Here is a 22132-nt window from a genome sequence, read left to right as displayed (position 1 = left end):
TGCAAACAGGGTGTGCAGGGCAAGATCCATGCTGGTAGCACACATATAGTTTTGGAAATGCCTAACAAGGGTGCTGTCTCCAGAGCAAATTATCTCTGGTAAGGATGGGGAACTGAGAGAGGCAAAGGGTATGCAGGAAGCCTGTGACAGATCAGTAAACTGATCCAGGTTTGGGCCAGGGACACTACACTTAGAGTTGCTGAAAATGCTACTGGCCCAGCTTGACATGCAGGACTGCTCTGGGCCCTGTAGGAGAATTTATGTCTGCTCTTGAGCCATCGGGACTCAAAACCCAGCTGAGACTATGAAAAAGGTGCTAAGAAGACAGACACTGCGGGGAATGGGAGGGAACTAGCCAGTCACCTGGGGTGGTGGGAGCAGCTCCCGGGTTTCCACTGATGTTTGCAGACTGAGGGTGCTTCTGCAACATGAGCTGCAGGAAGAGCACTTGAAAAATGTTTAAAGCTAATTTCTTTACAAAGTTTGTTTGGATCAGAAAGGAATAGAGCAGATCCAGCAGAGGATGTAGGACCAAAACCAAAAATCTGCAGGGGACAGAGGAACTTTCCTCAGTGCTCTTTGAATTTAAGGGCAATACTTCAGCATCACATGCCATTGCGTTGGGAGGGTGTTCAGCACAGCCATTTGCGGGAACCCAGTATCCTTCCTCCGTTCCCTGCACCAGAGACTCTGGGATTCATGTGTGGTCTGCAGTTATAATGTTATTTCAAATTACTGAGTTGGCTTAAACTTGTTACAATACAGTACTCCTATGTCCTTCCATGTGTATCACCTGATAATTTAAGGGCATCTTACTGAATGCTGATGGAGGAGTTAACCTTTGTTTATAGAGTAAATAAGGAATATTGATTTCCCAGAAGCCCCCCCTTACACTACAGCTGGATCCAAGCTCCTCTAACGCTGCCCAAGCATATCCTCTTCCTTTTGCTGCCTCTGTCAGTGCAGCCACCGTCAATATGTGCAGAGGACCATTATGGCAGAAATCACAGCAAGACACAGACCATATGGGCTCTCTCTTTTCATGAACTCAGAGGATAGGGGGAAAAAAAAAATCCTCCTTGCAAAGCCAGGGAGGGCTGTGTACTGCGACCACTGATTTTGATCCTTTTACCCCAAGGGTGAGGAATTCATTTGTATTGGCTAAAACAGTTCTTTTCAGAAAAGCACAGGCTGGATTTGAAGACACTCAGTGTTAGAGAATCTGCAACAAGTGTTGGACATTTGTCTTTTTCTTTGAGAATTGTGCCTTTGCATTTTGCTGGTCTGAATTCCCACTCACCAGCCATTGTCTTGCCCTCTTCTGCTGGACAGAAAGTCTTAATCTTCCCCTTCTTCTCACTGTAACTAAATAATCTCTCAGAAGTCTTTCCAATAGACTAATCAAACTGTCAACATAAGCCACTGCCTCAGCTCACTGCTATTGCTCTTTTGTCCCCTTTCCATGTTTAACATCCTATTTACAACAAGGAGGAGGCTTAAAACACTCCAGTTTCTGCAGTAATGGGCTGCAGCATCATGTGCTCTTGACTGGATAAGACAGCACACACTTGGCCAGAACTCAATGAAGGCAACAGAAGTACAAAACCATCCTTAATATGTCCAGGAGGGAAGCTGTAGGCAACCCTCAGAGCCTGGGAGCTGAGTAATCCAATTTCATAAACATGACACTGTCCTCTTTCCCCTTGGACGTCTTATTTAACTTTGCTGAATGTCAAAGGAGATGGTTGCATTCTCATGGAGATACCATTGTAGATGGCTATGACTCACAGCCTACACGAGCTTCATTAAAGCACTGCGCGGCTGTTACATGAGCCGTCTGCTGGTAGAGAAGTCACATTTGTGATCAGGCTTTGATGTGCCCCAAGAGTACATTTGCACTGCAGTCTTGCGTAGATGCTCTCATACCAACAGACATATCAAAAAGGGTGTCCTTTTGTGAAAGCTGCAAGCCAGGCACCAGCTGTCTCAGCAGTGTCCCTGGGCTGCTGCCCATGGGTTTGGTCAGTGCCAGGGAGTCATGATGCCTTAGAGCCTGTTTCTGGCTCACGACTCATCTTGGAGCTGGCCACTTCATATCTCAGTTCATCCTACCTCCTGCCTCAGTACTGAGGGAAAAGAGAGGTATTGTCATGGCAAGGGGAAAGCAGAGTGCCACAGAAGGCAGATGGGCAGTCACGGCCAGGCAGTGACCACCAATAAGGTCATTCTTGAAGAACTTTATCCTTTGGCATCCTTCACCATTTTTTTCCTTTTCACTAGGCATTCCTGAGCTTTCCATGTTCCAGATATAATTGCAATACCTAAGAGATGAATACTGAAGTTCAGATTAGGTGGGTTTTACATTTCTTCAGCCAAACTCAGCTGATTTCCACCTAGGGAGAAGGTACCTGATACAGCAAACTCAGTCTAACAATTTACCCCTCTCAGAAGGGGGCAGACCTGCCGCTCCATCTCTCTTCCCTTTGCCAGCACTTGGTCCTCCCTGCCAAGCACTCCCCCACCCATAAACTTGTGCCAGGTCTGGCATCACTTTTGATCAAAGCCAAAAACAACTTGACCTGCTAAATAGTCAGAACACTAACTCAGCAAAACCAAGACTAGAGTCAGTGGCAGGGGGAACACCTGGGTCTTGTGTAGGGAGGGCAGGTGCGACACCCTATTTTATTTATTGCAGCCCAGCTGCAACCTGTACTGTGAAAACTGTGCAAAATAGTGGCAGAGTATATGCAGGGATGTGGGTGATGGTGGCAAGTTCATACACAGGAGTGCAACTCATCCCATGCCTACAGGACAAAAGGAAACAAGGAAAAAAAAATTGAATAAACCAACCAACAAGACGATTGAATTCAGTTCATGTGGCAAAAATCTCACCACCAATCTTCTGCCTCTTGGAGGCCTGCCTTTGGTCATTCCTCTCTGTAGCTGGCCTTCAGCCAGTAAAGCCCACGTGCATTGCACTGTCTGGGACTCAAGGGGAGGTTCATCTGACCTAATCTGAGAAGTACTTCCTTAATTCTCTGTGGAGTCAATGGAACTTTTCTGGAGCGTGACACCTCTCCTCTACAGTAACTCTACATGGACTAGATTAACTGTGCCCCATCGGTGCCTGCTTTTCTCCACCAGTTACCCAGGAAGTCTGGGTTACAGCCACCTGGAGTTTAAAGTGGAGAAGCGACCCTGGCCCCAGTGACAGGGAGAACAGGAGGTCCCGTCAGTTCGGTGACCCTGAGCTACACTCAGGTTAGGAGGAAAGCTAAAGAAATCAATATTTTCTGAAACTCTGACACTGGCTAACAGCACTCAACATGTCCTGGCCCTTGCACCCATCTCATCACCCAGATGAACCTTCACCCACCAAAGCCACTCTGGTCTTAGTCTGGACCTGTCTGTACTGGCAATATTTGCATTTCCCTAAAATCTTTCACATCAAAGAACTTAAACTCTTCTGGTAGCAATCCCTGCAAGGCACTTATCCCTCCCAGGGCCCACAGACTTCACTGTCCCTGCCAGGCAGACCAAGTAGCGCACGAATGGCAGCACTGAAATGCAGCCACACTCAGGTTAATTGCAGCATCCTGCGTATTTCAGAGCTGGGTGTTAATTTTCCATGGTCCTGTCTGAAGAAGGGTCCTTCTCGCAGGTGAGGGTTGCCATGTCCAGCCCATCAGAGGGCACAAGACATGAACAAGTCTCTGCAAATAGGCTAGCGTGTGAATTTGCTGCATCCAACCAGCAACGGCTCTCGTGTAAACCTGAGGCTGTTTTCTACTTGTCAAAATGCAGTCTACTAGTTTGCCTTGGCAGCAAACTCAGGGAACAGACAGGTATCACTGAAATGCTGACCCAAAGCACAATCATGCTGTAATTATTTTAGAGTTATCACCTTGTGTCTGTATAGCTGTTGAGGTAAAGGGGTTTGCAGCCTTCACCATTCTTTCAGGAGCTATGCTCTCCTTCATCCTCCTCCTCAGTCCCAGGTTGTGTCTTGTCCTCCTCATGCAGCCTCTGCCAGCATACTCCTGCATCACTGCCAGAGATGACAGTCGTGCCACTGAGGGGACGGATGCTTCCCCTTCTGCCCCAAAATCACAGCCTGTTACACCAAGTCACAGCAGTGCTGGTGGGAAGGGACCCTTACAGGTCTGTAGTCCAACCTCCCCTGGAGCAGAGCCATCCCCAGCACCATCCTAGGGCAGCAGGGGCTTTGTCCAGCTGAACCCCAGAAAATCCCATGGATGGAGGCCCCCCACACTTTGCTGGGCACTTGGAAAGGGAATGCCCAACCTGAACTTCCAAGCTCCACTTCTAGTTGTTGTCCCTTGTTATATCATCTGGTACCACTGGGAAGAGTTTGGCTCCATCAGATTTGCAAGTGCCCCACAAGTAGTTGTAGGTTGTTGTTAGACACCCCTCAGCCTCCTTTCCTGCATGCTAAACCAGCCCAGCTCCCTCCACCTCTCCTGGCACACCACAGCCTCTCAACCCCTGACCATCATGGTCACTTCTCTTGGACACTGTCCACTTTCTATACAACCCTGTTCACTAGTGGACCTAAAACTGGATGCAAAGTTCCCAATCTGGTGTCACCAACACCTTCTTATGGACAATAACTTCCCTTGATGCGCTGACCCCACACTAGCATAGCCCAGTAAGTAGTTTGCCTTCTGGATGTTGAGAGCAACCACTGATTTGGGTTCAAACTAGGCTTGTTCAGCCATTTCACCATTAGGAACTATGAGTGAACCTTATACTAGGAAAAAAATGGCCAAAAAAAAATTCACATCACTTAATCAAGACTTTAAAAACCATTTTGGTGGTGCAAGGTTAGGGGTTTGTGGAGCAGGGAAGATATTGTTGGTGACGTGCTGGAGAAGCTACACTGAGCGTTGCTCAGCACAGCCAGGTGGTGGGTAGCACAGTCTTCTTGGGCAGGGTCACATTAGCATGGAAACCTGATGGGTTTGGAGACCTGTGGATCAAGAATAGTTGTGGGATCAGAAACAGCAGTAAATGTGAGGTTTTTAACCCTGGAAGAGCTGAATCATTTTCACCACAGTGATGAAGACACCCTTTGCAGCTGGGACACCTTCATCTTCTTTCCTGCACTTGCTCTTCTCCTTCTCAACCCCAAAACTCACTGAATCTTTGAGCGAGAGCTCAACCACTCTCTGCATCTGTTCTGATTGATTGCAGGCCATTGCCTCCTCCTGTACCCGCCAGAGCAGGGCTCCCTGGGGTGCTGTGCATCAAGGAGGTCAGTGAACTCCTTCTGTGCCTGTTTCTGCAGCTTCAGAGCACAGGGCTTCCTCCAACACCTTTTGTTCACGCCCGACCCAGGGGGACCAGTTTTTCATATCCAGGAACCACATAGGCCAGTGCTCACCAAGGGTCAAGTCCCAGATTTGGAGGTGAACTAGATGGAGATTATGAAGCGGCAGTAAGTCAGTTCTTCCTTCCAAAGATGGCTCCTTAGCCTGAGAGAGGGACCATGAGTGTGAACAAGAGTCTTAACCTCACAGGTAAAGCAGGCCAGTCTTCACTGGGGAAAACACCTGGTTCCCAAAGCCTGCATGCTCGGAAGCAGCTTTAGAAGGAGACGGTCCTGCCCCAGATTTACTGTCCCACTACTGGGACATGGCCCTCAGACACCAAAGTTTGCATCTCTTTGGCAGAGGTGGGATTCAGCCAGGCATCTCTGATGTGCCATGCACTCATCCCGACCCAAGTGTTTTCAGGGGAAAATGACCCTGTTGCTGCTCAACGCATGTGGACTCAGCCTGGTACTGGTGCGAGCACCCTGTGACTGTCCATGAGAATCAGTCCGGCAGACGGAATTTGGGGATTAGCACCCTCCTACCATGTGAGTAGCAGTAGACATTATCTGAAAATTCAGGCATTTGAGATGGTAAATGTTATGCAGATTATTTGGCAGGTCAGTGGGAGATTGAAGAAAACACATTTGGGTTTTAGACATTGAAAAAACTGACCACACCATCCATGTGTAACTCCTACTTTCATCTAAGAAACCATCTCATGATATAATGTTTGGGTTTTGAGTGATGCCTCTCCCCTGCAATATGCCCCTAAGCTTCATTAAACCTGCAGAATCTGGATGCGCTTTATAAAGGGAATGAGGGAAACCACATCCCACTGACAACAGTGACTTTTTTGTTAGAGTGGGGGAAGAAGATAAAACACAAGCAGGATGGTCCTCTGTAGGAGAGATGCTCTGTTGTTATTGGGCATCCTTTGGCAATTTTTTAATGGTTGCAATCATGGAGTGAGAAATACATAAAATGATGGCTAATATTCCCATGAGTGTAACACTCACAGAGGCCCACCCACACTGAGCAGGGCAAGCTCCTCCCCAGCTGCCTCCTTCCAACACTCGCCTTGATGCTTCTTTGAGCCTCATCCTGGCTTTTTCCTTCTCTGGCTTTCCCTTTTTGCCATACTACTGCACCCATTAACCTTCCCAGTCATGTCTCCCTGGGATTAAATGCTCAGAGCTTAAAGTAATCCAGCCTCTGCCAGCCTGTCTCCAGGGCAAGCCTCTTCTTGCCTTCTCTGCCATCCATCCACTCGCTGGCACTTTGTTCATTTTCCTGCTGCAGCGCCTCTGCCAGACTCACCACCCTGCTTCAGTGCTCAGTTAGCAATAATCTGGGACAAGGCTTGTTGAGCCCTTAGGAAACTGGCCGGGGACTCCCATCTCAGGGACCTTGAAGAAATTGGACTCTCCACTCCCAGGAGGCTGGCATGGCCAGCCCTGGCATTGGCATCAGTAACCAAGCCATGGGGCTGAGATCACCCGTTCAGCTTTGAGTAGTCCAGACCTGTTCAATGCAGGGCCTTTGGGAGGACCTCACTCGTTCCTCTTTCCAACAGATTAGAGGAGGAGACAATCTAGCGAGGACTTTCCAGATGGCCACACGACCACTGCCGGCAGCTGCAAATCCACCAGCTCAGGAGGGCAGGGCAATCTGCCTCCCCAAACTTCGCATGTCTACAGTCAAGCCTGGTATTCAGCCCGCTTCAGCCAGGCAGACCCTCACGTTTGGCCAGAGGAATTGCATGCTCCATCTCTCTTTGAAGGCTGCTGCCTGCCTAGTCCTGTTCTTTTCTTGTCTGCTTGAACTGCCAATCTCAGGTGACCTTGAGGCAATTTCTGTGACACAAGTGTTGCTTACAACCACTCTTTCCCATCCATTATGCACTGCTTCACTTCCCAAGAAGTGGTAGTAGCTCCTAGGACCCCAGACCAGACTGAAGAGTTTATTTTTCCTCCTCTGTCTCTATCAGCAGATCCCAGGGGCTTGAGCTGATGTCCTGCAGCCCAGGCTTTCCCAACTTTAGTTTCCCGTTGAACATAACATCAGCAGATGACAGTCACCACTTCACTGGCACTTCTCTGTGATTTAACAGTTCTTCATACTTAGCAGGACCCAATCCCTTCACCTCTTGCAGAATATATTTTATTATTTTGACACCGTTTCCAAACAACACAGTTGATAGGGAGGATGCAAGCCCAGGAGTGAATTCAGAGTGGATCGACTGCTGCAGACTTCAGCCCCAACTTGCTCACATGCTGCACGCTGCAGGATTCACAGAGAGCAGGCAGAGGGCTTGCAATTCCTTCTGTAGTGAAATAGTTGTACTTTGCCGCACTTTGAGAGGCTCCTGAACTAGTGCCCATTGCCAGGTGTTATTTGGTGGTGCACCATCATCTGTAAGAATGGTTTTATTGAGCTTTGCTGCCTCCTTACCTGCAGTACAGTTGAGTGATAGGTCATAGGGAAATAAGATTATCACTCCAGAATAACCAGACCATTTGGTATCCAGCCTACATGAAAAAAATCTTTGTTTGCAAAGAACAATTTCCCCTGTGCACAGATATGGGGCTTTTCATTTGACTTAAGGTAGATTTACCCGGGATGTGTTTCAATAGCTACTTCAACATCAGTACTGATTGAAGGCTAAAATAAAACAACCCTCTAATACCTCAGACCCTAAACAGCCTTCTCTTTAGCATTTCTTTGTAGCATTCATTTTTTAGCAATACCTGAGAAATCATCATTCTGATATCTCAAAATAAAAGCACATGCATTAACGGCACCTCTCCCTTCAGCTGGGATTATATGCAGGGCACATGTTGTCCAACCCTCTTATGATGATCAGAGCATCGCATCATTAAGTGCTTTCTCCTTGTCTTCTTCTAGAAATAATCAACATTTCTCTGCGAATGGAGCAAGTTGCAAATTTCTAACCAGCTGGTGCTATGTGCCCCTGAACAACACGGGCTGACCACCCCTGGTCTTTGCAAGATCATAGAATCACAGAATCATTTAGGTTGGAAAAGACCTTTAAGATCATCAAGTCCAACCGTTAACCTAGCACTGCCAAATCCACCACTAAACCATGTGCCTAAGCGCCACATCTACACATCTTTTAAATACCTCCAGGGATGGGGACTCAACCACTTCCCTGGGCAGCCTGTTCCAGTGCTTGGCAACCCTTTTGGTGAAGAAATTTTTCCTAATACCCAATGTAAACCTCCCCTGGCACAACTTGAGGTGATTTCCTCTTGTCCTATCACTTGTAACCTGGGAGAAGAGACCGACCCCACCTTGCTACAACCTCCTTTTCTAGGATAAGGTCTCCCCTCAGCCTCCTTTTCTCCAGGCTGAACAACCCCAGGTCCCTCAGCCACTCCCCATCAGCCTTGTGCTCCAGACCCTTCCCCAGCTCCGTTGCCCTTCTCTGGACACGCTCCAGCCCCTCAATGTCTCTCTGGGAGTGAGGGGCCCAACACTGAACACAGCATTCGAGGTGCGGCCTCACCAGTGCCAAGTACAGGGGCACGATCACTGCCCTGGTCCTGCTGGCCACGCTATTCCTGATACAAGCCAGGATGCCATTGGCTTTCTTGGCCACCTGGGCACACCGCCGGCTCATGTTCAGCTGGCTGCCAACTGACACCCCCAGGTCCGTTTCCACCAGGCAGCTTTCCAGCCACTCTTCCCCAAGCCTGCAGCGTTGCGTGGGGTTGTTGTGGCCCAAGTGCAGGACCCAGCACTGAGCCTTGTTAAACCTCATACAATTGGCCTTGGCCCATCGATCCAGCCTGTCCAGATCCCTCTGCAGAGCCTTCCTCCCCTCCAGCAGATCAACACTCCTGCCCAACTTGGTGTCATCTGCAAACTTACTGAGGGTGCACTCGATCCCTTCGTCCAGATCATTGCTAAAGATATTAAACAGATCCTCCCATGGGGCACTGCCCCACCACTAGGAACATCTCTGTCCTGCGGTGCTTGGAGGAAGGATTAAGCCCTCCTAGAAGACGTTGCTGGAAGAGGGCTCTGCAGCTGTAGGTAGGAGACAAATCATAGAGGAGGCACTACTGCATTGCATGAACTATAAATAAAAATTACCCAGGACCTAGAGGGATATAAATACCCTGAGATGTCCCTTTGGGAGAGCTCTCAGAGGGATGCTTAGCCTGTTTCTAAGCAGTCACAGGTTTGGGAGTGATTCCTAGGTGAACTTTTGCCTTTGTGAAGGTTTTAGAAAGGTTTGTAGCCCTTAGGTGTGACTAAATTAAGGGAGAATCTTAGTTGGATAGAATCTGGCCTTGTGGGCTGCTGAATTTTGTGCAGATCATGCAATTCATACACACTATTTAATGAGGTAATTTTCAAACACACCAACTGGAAAAAAAGCTCTCCTGTTCAAGAGGTCACATCACACTGGTGTGTAAAGTCTACAGAGACTTTCCAGGGCAGTAATACAGAAAAACCCTACATCCACACTCATGCCCGTGGGACTTGCCCTTGTCTGGGAGATCATCCTCTAATGCTTAGGCAGTTGAAGCTCTTTTTTTAAAAAAATGAAGTTCTTCTCTGTTTCAGGGAGTCCACCAATGATTGTAAAGTTTGGTGGAGACTCTGGGGTAACGGGGATATCTTATACCAGGGACACAAGTGCCCACTCTACAGAAACCCTCAAAACTCAAGATGTATTCAGTACAGATTAAATAGGGGGTGATTTATGAGCAAAGGCATGGGATTCATTAAAGCTATCCACTTCCCTAGTAAACTGCAATGTTCCTTATTTGAATTCTGTCATCTTTTTGTCTGATCTCCATATTCAGTCAAGACCTGGCATTTCTCAAGCTCATATGTGCATATATATTGCATGTTTTGACTTGCAAAATTTTCCTTCTTGCTGCTCTTGATCTTCAGACAAACCCAAGAATTTGTGTCTTACCCTGTTCACAAAGGGCTGCAGTCAGCAAATTACAAGAATTAAAATATATTAATATTATACCAGGTATAATACCCCCTCAAAGGTCAGACAGCAGAACAGAGTTAGCAGCTGGAGGCACTTGTTTGCGTATAAGGACACCTCTGTCAAAGTTGGGGTGAGATTCATGATCTCTGAGCTTAAAATGAACGTCTGCCACTTGGTAAAAATACTTTGAACATTGCATCAGGCTGAGCTAGACAGTTCAAAGTGTACCATAACAAAACAAATGGGTCTGGTTCTCCTGGAAGGTTTGTATTCATCATGCATCTCTGCTTGCAGTGATTTTGCACCACCCTTTACTTACCTGAAAAGCAAGTGTGTGATGATGCCTCTGCTAGGAAGGGGAAAAAGACAAAATTGGGGGGAGCTGGGAAGGGCTCATACAGCACTAAATAAAGAGAAAGAGCCAGCATGAAAACTCCTGGCTCCCAATATGCATTTCAATGTATCACCCCTGGGCCACTCAGCACTGTAAAACAGTGGGATGCCAGCCTGTACAATTGTCCATTTTAAGCAGAACATGGCCCAGAACTGGAAAATGCCAAATATGCCTAAAAATAGTGCAATAAAAAACCCTCCAGGCAGAGAAAGGTTTTCTCCAAGACAGCGGGTGGCAAATGAGATCTGAACTGTGATCTGGTTTTCTCCTGCTGATTCATAGTTTTCCCAGTGCATTATAAGAATTGCAGGGATCCATATGGGGCATTGAGAAGACATTAGAGGGCACAAGGAGGATGGACGTTTGCCTTGTGACACTATGCTGCAGTGACCTGAGTTGCTGTGGGAGGAAATATCATGGTTTAAAAGAGCCTCATTTCTACCAGGTCCTGGGAGCCCTCAAGGACTGTTGCTAGCTGTGGCTGTCAAGGCATTTAGGAAGAGTAGTTGTTATTTAATTGACGCTGAGACAAAGGGAGAAGGTGACGGTGTGGTGGCCCCCCAGCACTCACGCAGCAGAGCCCTGAAGGGAGCTGGCTCTTTGCACAGGTCTGCTCTGGCTCCAGGGCAGGAGGGAGCCAAAGGAAATCTGAGTCTGTGAGCACATGGTACTTACTAACCTACATGTCCCATAAGCACAGCAGCTGCTGTGACCTCCCTTCATCACTGTAGTCATCACCACCAGCATCCTCTCTGCAATGCTCACAGCCAGGTATTTCTGCATGGATCTCTGGGTGTGCTGGGGGCTCCAGTGATGAAAATATAAGCGCTCTCTAACAATTTTGTCAAGGAAAAGGGCACAGTGGGGTACAGGATCCCTATAGCATGTCTGCATTTATGTGGGAGATCCCTCGGGAGAGGCAAGGAAGAGTTCCAATGTGGGGAGTCTCCATCTCCATGGCACAAGATGTACCCTTGGAGACATGCAGCTCTACAGCCCAGAGCATCCTGCCCAGCTAGCCACAGGGCTGGCGGTGCCCTTGATACAGTGGGAAAAAAGAAAAATTGCTCTTCAGATTCATCTGCTTTCAGCTGCTGAGTTTAGAGCTAGAAAACACTCTCTTAGCAGCACATCCCAGAAATTTTCTCCCTGCATTTCAAGTAAAAAGCTGCAACACTGACCTCAGGTAGTCACAACAAGCACAGATGCTGCCCCACTTGGGAGCTCATTGGAGGTTGGAATACATTCCTCACACAAATGTCAATGTTTTCGAGGGCTGAGACAGGAAAAACCCAGGTTCCTGTCCATCCAGCTGGGCTCCCAGGATTCATTGAAGATGGCAACAGGTTTATGGGATTGCAGAAGAAAGAGAAAGGGGTGACCATGCCAGATTGTTTCCCAGGAAGCTGGTCCCCTCTTGGGACTTCACTTTCCTTTTTTTTCATCATGAAACTGGAATGTGAAACACGTGTGAGCAAACCCTTTGGGTCAGCCCCTCACCATGCCCTGCACACACAGCAGTGGATGGAGAAACCTCTTTCCAAGAAGCTGCTTTCTTGTCAAACAGCAGCCAAGCAGGGCATCACCCCCAGTGAAGCTTTCAATCCCCCCATTCCACAGGAGGAGCAGCTCACCAAGGTTTGTCTCTGACTGGTAAAACCCAGCTCGGATGGGCAGCCCATGGTGCACTGTGCGGTCCAGTCCTGAGTGCTCCAAGCAATGCAGCTTCCAGTCTCCTGCAGAGACAAAAGAAGAAATGTCCTAGCAGCTTTTGCTCTCACTGGCAGGAAACCTTTCTTAGTGTTCATCCTAAAAACTCCTTGCCATATGTTTTGGCACAGTTCTAAGTGGGCCAAATCCTGCTCCTTTCAAATACTACTAGGTCTAATGTCTCTTGACACCCTGTGTCTTTCCAACCAGTGGCCCAAATAGAAGAAGATGAGTTTGCTGGCCATCTCTATAGGAAGGATGAAGTTGAGAGGGTGGGCACAGTATCTTCCACGCTGAGACAATGCAAAGACATGAGTCACCTCGTCAATGATGCAAGGATGCACCCACCAGCAATGTGCAGAAAGAGGATCTGCACAAGACCATTTACTCCCAGGGCTTCAAAAGCTCATCCCAGACCAGTGGGAACCACGAAGAGTCAACTCGAGACTGCTGGATCCACGGCTCTGCTATGTCTCGTACTATCGGATGGGAACAAAAGGAGTCACTGGCCTGACAGACAGCGTCGGGACTCTGAGAGATTTAAGGGATTAAGCAGAGAAAGAGAAAAGGGATTTCCCGTGCGTTTGCCATAGGCACTCATGCTCCTTGTGTTGTGCACTGCACTCACACGCACACACACAAAAGCCTACCTTTATGTGCACATCTGTCCGCTCACACTTGTACACGCAGTGATGAAAGCGAGTGTCCCAGCCAAGCAGAGCTGTCTGGCTTTTATGGCTCCTGCCCTTGAGTGTGCGAGTTGATGCTGGGAAAATGCATCTGTCACCTTCTGCGGGTAAAGCTGGGGCCCGTGGAGCCGGGATACGAAATGGCTATTTCCCTTTGACGTGATGGGAGCTAAAGAAACGTAGGCTCAGGCAGCAAGGAAGGATGCCAGCATTGAAAGGCAGGAAAGTGTGGGGTCTGTTGCTCCTGCAGTTGGCAGCCCTGGAGTTGTGTTTTGTGCTTTAAAAATTGTCCATGTCCTCCGTCTATCCCAAATTCACCCTGTGATACTTCCTCTCCTAATGTATTTGCTTCCACCCCACGAGCTCGTGTGACTTCTGTGTTAGAGCCACACAGAGCCAAGATGTGCTGCTGGGATCTCAGACCTGGATTTCAAATAGATTTTGTTTCATTTTCCCATCTCAGCCACCATATAGAGAAATTGTCAGTCCATGGGACCCAGGAGGTCAAAGCAGAGCTGCAGCCCCTTAGCCACAACGCCCTGACCAGTGCGTCTTCCCAGGACTTCCGGGTAGATGGGGATGATGGGCCAAGAGGAATGAGATTTTTTGTATCTGTCTAAGAAGGGCCAGCAGTGGAGAAATCACAAGTTCATTGACATGAGAACAAAAATGAAAATTAGATGATGACTGAAGGTGCTCTCAGTAATCATCAACAAGGAAAATTAAGAGCAGACACTTAGGAATGATGGAGACCTTGCAAAAGAGGAAGAAAATGAAAAGGTGTGAAAGCTTGGAATGGGTCATCAAAAGCAAATGGACTCATGTACGTGGGTAAGCAACTTCACCAGCTGGGTGCGTGACCACGTACAACCAAGAGCAGCCTCCACCCTCCCCAGGGGCCTCTCTCACGCGACAGATCGCAACTCCAACCTCAAAACAGATGGACCAAAACTGACTGCACATCTCTGGTCGGGCCTTCCAGGCAGTGAAGTCTGTCATGAGATGGCTCAAGCATTTAAAGAAGGGATTTGACCAAGTCTGTGGTTGAAGTCATGGGGGCAGGATGGATCCTCCCAGGAGTTCCCCAGAACTTCATGGGAATTCCCAGCTCTTACTTGCTCAAGGCCACTGCTGCTTTCTGTGTGCTCCCTGAGGGATCAAACTGCTCATCCAGATAAAAAATTGGGACAGGTTTTACACTAGTGACCTATGGCACAATTAACCTCCATACATGACATGGTGTGGAACTCACGGCCAGCACACCAGGCCAACCCTCCACCACCACTGCTGCGAGAAACTGCTGCTGCAGGCACATCCTTGTAAAGTCTGACACTGAATATGAACTTCACTTCCACCATTGTGCAAACCCAGGCAGGAGAAAGCGTCTCACAGCATGCCACCCCCCTGAGACCGGAGCCTGTCTGCGAGAGTGGGTGTCTAGAGAAACACAACATGCTCTCCTGCCTGTTCCCCCCATCGCTGGCCCTGCTGGATGGAGAATGAAGTTAAGGTTGTTCACAACTGTTGCTTGGAGCTGACCAGTCTTCCCAGCAATGCTTAGCTCCCCCCCATCAGATTGCACTTGGTGGGAGCTGGAAGCGCAAAACAGCTCTGGGAACCAGTCCTAGTGCGCTGCCCATAGCACTGTGTTGCCTCCCAACCGTATCTGGTTGCCCCTCTTCTGTGTGTCCCATCCAAGGGTGTGGGAGATGGAGTCAAAACATTGCATGCAGTGCTCTGGTCCTGAAGTCTTGGGCAGCTGCCCCACTGCTGGGTGGGTGGGCAGAGAGGTGCAGGAGAAACAGGTCTGAGAGATGGTTGAGCAGGGAGCTGTGGCAGAAGACAGCACTGGGGCAGGGACTAAAGGCATGTGCTTTCCAGCCAGGGTGGGAGTCAGGTCTTCTCGTTCAGTGTCTTCAGCAGAGACGTCTCTTCTGGGCAGGTCCCCTGGGATTCCCTTTACATCCTACAATCATTAGTGTGCAGTTAATTCAACCAATTACTGGTATCAGCTCAGCATCCAGCCTGAGACTCCACGCTGGATGAGCAGTTCAGGACAAGGATGGTCAACCACAGGTCCCGTGAGGCAGTGGCATCTCTGTCCTTGGAGGTTTTCAAATTCTAGAAGGACAAAGCCCTGAGAAACCTAATCTAATTTGGAAACTGGCCCCACTCTGAGCAGGAGATTGGACTAAAGACTTCCTGAGGTCTCTCCCAACTTGAGTTAACCAATGACAATAAAACGGCTGGTTAGCTCACGTGCAATATTCAGGTGTGAGCAGGTGGATTAGGGAAAAACACAACAAAACTGGGAGAGGCGGTTGATACCCCAGATGGTTGAGCTGCCATTCAAAGGAACCTCTAAAGGCTGGGCAATGGGCAGACAGGAAGATCATGCAAACGACCTGAGGAGACATAACCTGGGGAGAAACAACCCCATGCACCTGTAAAGGCTGGGGGCCAACCAGCTACAAAGCAGCGTACAGAAAAAGACCTGGGGGTGCTGGTGGACAAAAATTTGAACATGAAGCAGCAATGTGCCATTAGGGCTGCACAAGGAAAAGCCTTTCCAGCAGGTAGAGAGAGGAGATCCTTCCCCTCTACTCAGCACTGGTGAGACCTCATCTCAAGTCCTGTGTCCAGCTGTGGACTTCCTAGTACAAGAGAAATATGGACATACTAGTCAAAGCTCTTTAATATTTGCCTATGCTAGTATCTGGACTGTGAGATTTCTGCACTGGAAGCAATTCAGTTCATCACATCCACTCTGTTACAGAACCGGCTGCTCATTCACACACTTGACCACATGTTCTGGAGGGACACCGCAGGGTGGTCTGGATCCTAAGCAAGGCAGTAGCTGTAGGACTGTCCTTGTTTGTGTGTAATAGCAGGTATCTCAGGGCTTCTTTGAGCAAATATGTGTCTTTACCCTTCAGTGACAATTTCTGGCCAAATAAGCAATTTGACCCACATATTTCATGCTGGGCAAATGACAGGTCCTTAGACCAGTAGGAAAAGGTCCTCTCAAATCTGCCCTCCAGCACCTTCACCATGTACCAGCACATCTGCCCGACCCACAGCTGCAGCTAGAGGCTGACGTCCATCAGGGTGGAACCGTGGTGGTTCAGTCTCTGCTGGGACCATCTGCACAGGTGTCAAGACAGCCTGTGACATGTGGCATTGACGTGCCTGACCCCAGAGCAGCCCCCCTCCAGTAAACGGCGATCCCTCTGCTGATGAACTTGGCATTGGACAGGACACTTCCCGCCTTGACCACAATTCAGAAGCTCTCACGTCAGTGTCTCCTGACAGCTGAGACACCCCAGCCTCCAGGTGTTGCTCCCCCAGATACAGCTCCTTGCAGGTCTTTTGTCAGATCCACCAGCCCCATGGGGATGTCTCAGATACTTGGGAGTACACTGAATGGCTCTAGGTGCCTCCATGTAGGGAGCTGAGTCCCTTCCTCTGTGCCCACAAAGGACCAGGGTGTCTTCAGGTGTGAAGATGACATCACTGCTATTCAGTACGAAGTCTCTTGTTTTCTTATGAAATCCCTCTTTTTCAGTACTTTGTCTCCGTGAACTATTGGTTCACCTTGGCTCATCAAATTCCCCCTGGGATGGTCATGGGGGCAGTGCCAGCTGGTTTCCCAACCCTCACGCTGTCCTCTGTCTCTTGCAGGTCCCTTGCGCTAGGTCAGCAGTACAGCTCCCTGGGGTCCCAGCCCATCCTCTGCGGCTCCATCCCCGGCCTCGTCCCCAAGCAGCTCCGCTTCTGCCGCAACTACATTGAGATCATGCCCAGCGTGGCCGAGGGGGTGAAGCTGGGTATTCAGGAGTGCCAGCACCAGTTCCGGGGCCGCCGCTGGAACTGCACCACCATCGACGACAGCCTGGCCATCTTTGGGCCAGTCCTGGACAAAGGTAAACAGCGAAGCCGGGGGGTTGTAGGGGAATGGGTTTGCCAGGGTGGGTAGAGCTGCCACGTCTCCACTTGGCTTTTGGACACCCCATGCCAAATGTCCTACTGGGAACACATTGAGGAAAGAGTCTGATGTCCTAGCTTTCAACCCTAATTTCTCCAATTTCTTTTTTCGAGAGAGGTAATGAGGGAAGGGTCTGTTCCCATCCCAGGAGCTCACAGTAAGATGAAGGACAGGAAGGGGAAGGTCTAGCATGCTCACATGTTCTGGAATCATGGCCTCCATCCTCCCTGCCCGGGCATGCAGTGCATCCAAACAACAGGGTCCAGCAGACCCACATGAAAATTCATGGAGGGGGGTTGTGGTCAAGTTCCTTGGGGTCAAGACAGGCCCTTTGCAGCATGCACTGTCTACCCCAGGAGGCCAGTGGGCAGGATTTTCCCCTGCCACTGAGAAGCCGTGGTTGAAATCCTGACCAAGCTTAGTTGGGATTTCAGAATATCTTTTCACAGATGAGCCCAAAACAGCCAGGGCTCAGAACAAAAGGGGGGAAAATAAACATATTTTCTCTCTCCTCTCTCCAAACACATGTGCATCACCTTCTCCTGAAAGGCCACCTTTCTAGACCCACTGGCACAGATCTGGCACCCTGGAAGCACATTGATGAGACACGATAAAGTTGGGATTCCCACTGAGGTCACAGCCTGGGCATTACACTGAGAAAAGTGAGAGGTTGGGCCCCAGGACAGCTGAGCACCTGTAACCCTAGCCTGCAGCCAAATATGGCCTGAAAGGAGGGTGCTGGAGAACTTTGGTGGCAGATATACAGTTAGCAAACCAAGATGTCCAGTTAGCAAACCAAGACCTTAGATTAAAAAGCATTCCCATGAAACTGAACCATATGGTGGATAAAAAACTCCCCTCCCCTCCATCCCATCCCACAACTTTGTACGTTGGCACTGGTGACGAAAGGGAATGACACATGGAAGTCACCAGGGGCAACTCACACCTGTGGCTTTGCTCCTTCTAGAGGAACCTTGCCCAAAAATTTGATGCACTGAGCTCCTCCAGGTAGAAACAAAGCACTGCCTGCTTGGGGCAGCAGCTGGTCCAGGGTGTAGCCTTCTCTTCCCCTTCCCCAAGAGCCTGCAGGCCGTGGGGACTCAGAGCTGCTCCCATGCACCGTCTGACTCCAAACATACCTGCACTGTCCATGCCACGACCACCAGTTTGCAGACCTCCGGGAGGTTTCTCGTTATGCCTTCTTCTCCATTTCCAGGGAGAAGGGGCTCTACGTTTGGACGTTCACAGGACTCTGCTCGTACCAGGATCCTGCCTGTTAGGATCAAACTAGAAATGCCTTTCTGAAGGCAGCTGGTCAAATGCAAGAAGGGTGGAATGAAAGCCATGGTGTCCACCACATGCCTTTCACTGACTCCATGTCAAGTTTAGCACAAGGGACATCTGCACATCTTGGTTTCACAGCTTCATAAACGCAACCAAAACCATTTCCAGCTTCATTGGTATCAACAAGCACTGAGTCTTTGTAGTCCAATGAAGTCTCTTTATTGAAAAAAAAGTGATGCTTTGGAAATGGGAATCTTATGGTACGGCCTTTAAGAAATTGGAGAAATCGGGGTTGAAAGCTCGAACATTAGACTATTTCCCAATAGTCTCCTGGAGTGTGCATATCCCCTGGTGAATCGTTCTTACAAAGCTGTAATATTCTGCATATAAACAGTTCATGATATTTTTTTCAAGCTTCAGCCTTCCAATAATGGTACAGTTTCCTGAAACATCAGCAGTATATTTCAGTGAAAATTATTCATTTGGGCTAAAGTGCAATTGTTTGCAGAAATCAGGATTGTAAAGTCATTTTAGAGTGCTAATAGGGACCATGAGACTCAATTCCTCTCTGTTTTGCCACTATGTATTTTGGGGTAGCTGCTTTATTTACTAACAAATAACTTGTTACCAAGGTTTGCCACACTATAACTTGCTGCCAATAAAAGCACGTCCTAAACTTCAGCGCTTACAAGATCAGAAAGTTTTAATTTTCTTAAAAACTATCATAAAAAACTCTCATAAAAATTTTAAACATGTTATGAAAGAACTGTTATAGCATTCAGGCACTGAAAATCTCTCACCACCATTTCTGTCAGCATGAAAGCACTTAAAAATTGGATTTGAACCATCCTCCTGTAATGAGCAAACTGAACTTTGCATTTATGAAGAATATGTTAAGATTCTTTCGGCTGCAGGGACTAGAGCAAAACCTCACGTGTGGACATGCCTCAACATTTCTGGGCACTCCAAGCTGACAAAGTAAAATATCACCCATAGCTCTGAAACTCTTCTGACAGATGGAGAAGAATTATCGAGCATATTTGTTATACAGCTTTCCTGATCAAACCATGACGCATCAATAGTTTTCTAGACAGTACTGCCAGGCAATTAGCTTGAAAAATGTATTTATTCTCGTGTCTCACTAACCTGTAAGTAGAACAGTTAAAAATAAACAGTATCATCTGCAAATAACGATACATCAAAGTCCAACCCATTTGATTGTGGTTATTATTTACATTTTTTAAATGTGCTAATGTCTTTTCACTGCTGCCTTGAGAATTAATGAGCGGAGATGGGATGGGGCTCATTTCATCTATGTAGCAACGAGTAACACTAGGAAATCCTTTGCGATTGCCAGTTTGCAGCAGGAATAGTCGCAGAGAAAAGCATAACCTTTTCAGCCACTGCTTTCTCAGCTGAAGGAAGAGATAATGTTGGCAATAAAAAGGCTTTTGTCCTGCCCTGATAGATCTCGTTAGCTGTGATGAATCTGGGGACCAACACCACTCGTCCCTGCCGAGGGGGCTGTGGATAGGGTCGCTGGACACTTCCGTTGCCTTCATAGCATCGCCTTCTCCCAGGCTGTTGTCCCATCTTCCTTAGATGCAGCAATCAAGAGTTTTGAGCCCCTAACCTGGAACTGATATCTGTGATCATTGCCGGCCGTGTGGTTTACGTCTGGCCAAGCCCTGAGCATCTGTGGCAGCTGTTGCTGTGTTCACTCCTCGTTGGCTTCCAGGACACATGGAGGGCTGTAACCCCACAAACTAAGAATCATTAATTAATAGCAAGGCTCAAACTAAGACGACAGTCACTATCGTGGTTTGCACTGTGCATTAGGCCAATAGGCATTAAATACTAAGCCCAAAATAGTCAGTATTTAAGCTATGATAACTACCTGGATGAAATCACCTCTAAGTATCAAAGAGCAACATTTAGGTTAATCTCATCTACTACTCCCTTAGGTAGATTGAAGCTACTTTGGAAAAAACTTCAAAGGTGTAGTTCTCATTACAATAGCATGGAAAATCATTTCTAATACAGCTTGAAAAGAAATTGAAGATAATTTCATTTTAAAGGAGCTGCAAAAATGTTAATCACAGTTGCTTCCATTCAAGCAGAGCTTAGTCGGAAGAGCAATATACTGTGGGAAAACGAGGGAGCCGTTTGCTGTGGTTCGGCTGTGCAGACCCTCTCGCGGCACACACGTTCAAGCCTCTTTGGTTCCTCTTTCTGGGCACATCATCCAGGCTTCGAGGGCTGGCGTCAGTGTGGGAGCACAGGGCAGCCCTCCCTGAAATAGCCCAAGAGATTCCTGCCCCCAGGTCCTCCCACAGCCCCCCATCACATCCCCATCTCACTTCTCTTCCCAGCTTCATCATACAACTCTCATCTCTCCTCTCACAGTCTCTTGCACGGCTTCAAATTCACAGCAGAGCAATAAACAGCAAATACAGCACAGCAAAACCCCTGGGGGACTGAAGTGCTCCCATTTGGGCGCTGCTGAACACCGACCCTGGCTAGGGGCTCTGCCTAGCCCAACCCCATTTCCTCCCATGTGCCCTACCCAAAATTCAGACTCACGAGGTTTTTGCCATAAAACATGTGGCAGCCACAGCTGGCGAGGCTTTGGTTTCCTAGGGCCACTGATTATCTTCCTGCAAGTTTTCTTTTTTGCATGTCTTTTTTTCTAACCTGGGCTATGAAAAGAAAAAAACCAAACAACAAAAACCAACCCCAGAATGTGGGGTAAGATCATGTTTTTACAAGCAAATTCTCCAAGATGATTTATACTGCAGGTGTGCAGTCTGGGACAAGGTGGGAAGAAAAACCTGCTTTCCCCCCTCTTTCTTCTTCCTCCCTTTTCTTTTTAAAATAAGGTCAGTTTTTATTAAAAGACAATGTCTCTTCCAGCCAAGTCCTACCCCAAAGCCAAGGTTGAGCCAACAGCCAGGTGACTTCCTGCTGCTCTGGGAGGGCGAGCAACTACCGTTCTCTGCATTAGTGACAAAGTCTGGGATTTTGGTTAAAGTACAGTGGCCAGAAAGAGCTGGTTGTGAGTGCACGAGGCAGGAACGCCCCACAGGCATCTGGAGACGGACTCCTGGGATGGAGAAGAGGTCTCTGAGCCGCAGGCAGGACTGGATCTGCAGGAGTGAGTTTGGCAGGAGCCCTAGCAAGCTCATACATTTCCCCACATCTTGAGCAACGGCAGAACCGCTCTTCCCCCTGCCTCCTCGCAGCGCGGCTGCCCTTTGCCGCTCTCCCTCTCCAGGAAGATGCCACGAGTTCTCCAGAAAGGTCCTCCTCAAGCCTTTTGCTGGCGGTGCCAGCCAGGGCAGCATCTCACCGTGCGTGGCTGCAAGGAGCGTGACGGCTGCGGGGCCAGGTGCAGAAAAGGCAGCTGGGCCCGGGCTGCCTTTGGAGGTCCTTGTGTGTTCGGCTAAGCCCCTGACACGAGCTGTGAAAAGGCAGACCCGCACCAAGATAACCCATGGCTTTTCTCAGCCATGACACTTGCAGTCATTTGCATCTAAACAGGGGTGTGTGGGATCAGGGGCCGTCTTGATATAAACTCAACAGCTTAAAGGGAGGGGGAGGGAAAGGAGAGAGGGAGAGAGAAAAATAAGCTTATACCGATGAGAAAGAGCTAAGCTTCCTCCCCTACTGTGAGGCAGGGCGAGCGATACCATCCCAGCGCTGCAGTCGTTTCAAATTGCTGCAGCATTCACACGCCCTTTAGCCATTCTGATCCGGTGG

The 22132-nt window shown here is 48.6% G+C and overlaps 1 protein-coding gene across 1 annotated transcript in view; it reads left to right on the top strand.

The window, feature by feature from the left end:
• WNT3 (Wnt family member 3) overlaps positions 1-22132 on the top strand; it is a 49676-nt gene that overhangs the window by 21406 nt on the left and 6138 nt on the right. Inside the window, exon 2 of the mRNA XM_075522860.1 lies at positions 16786-17027. Coding sequence (XP_075378975.1) covers positions 16786-17027 — 242 coding nt within the window. The remainder of the gene's footprint in view (positions 1-16785; positions 17028-22132) is intronic.

Source organism: Mycteria americana, chromosome 22, assembly GCF_035582795.1.
Source record: "Mycteria americana isolate JAX WOST 10 ecotype Jacksonville Zoo and Gardens chromosome 22, USCA_MyAme_1.0, whole genome shotgun sequence".
NCBI lineage: Eukaryota > Metazoa > Chordata > Aves > Ciconiiformes > Ciconiidae > Mycteria > Mycteria americana.
Note: the sequence above shows the minus strand (reverse complement) of the source record. Positions and strands in the feature narration are given on the sequence as shown.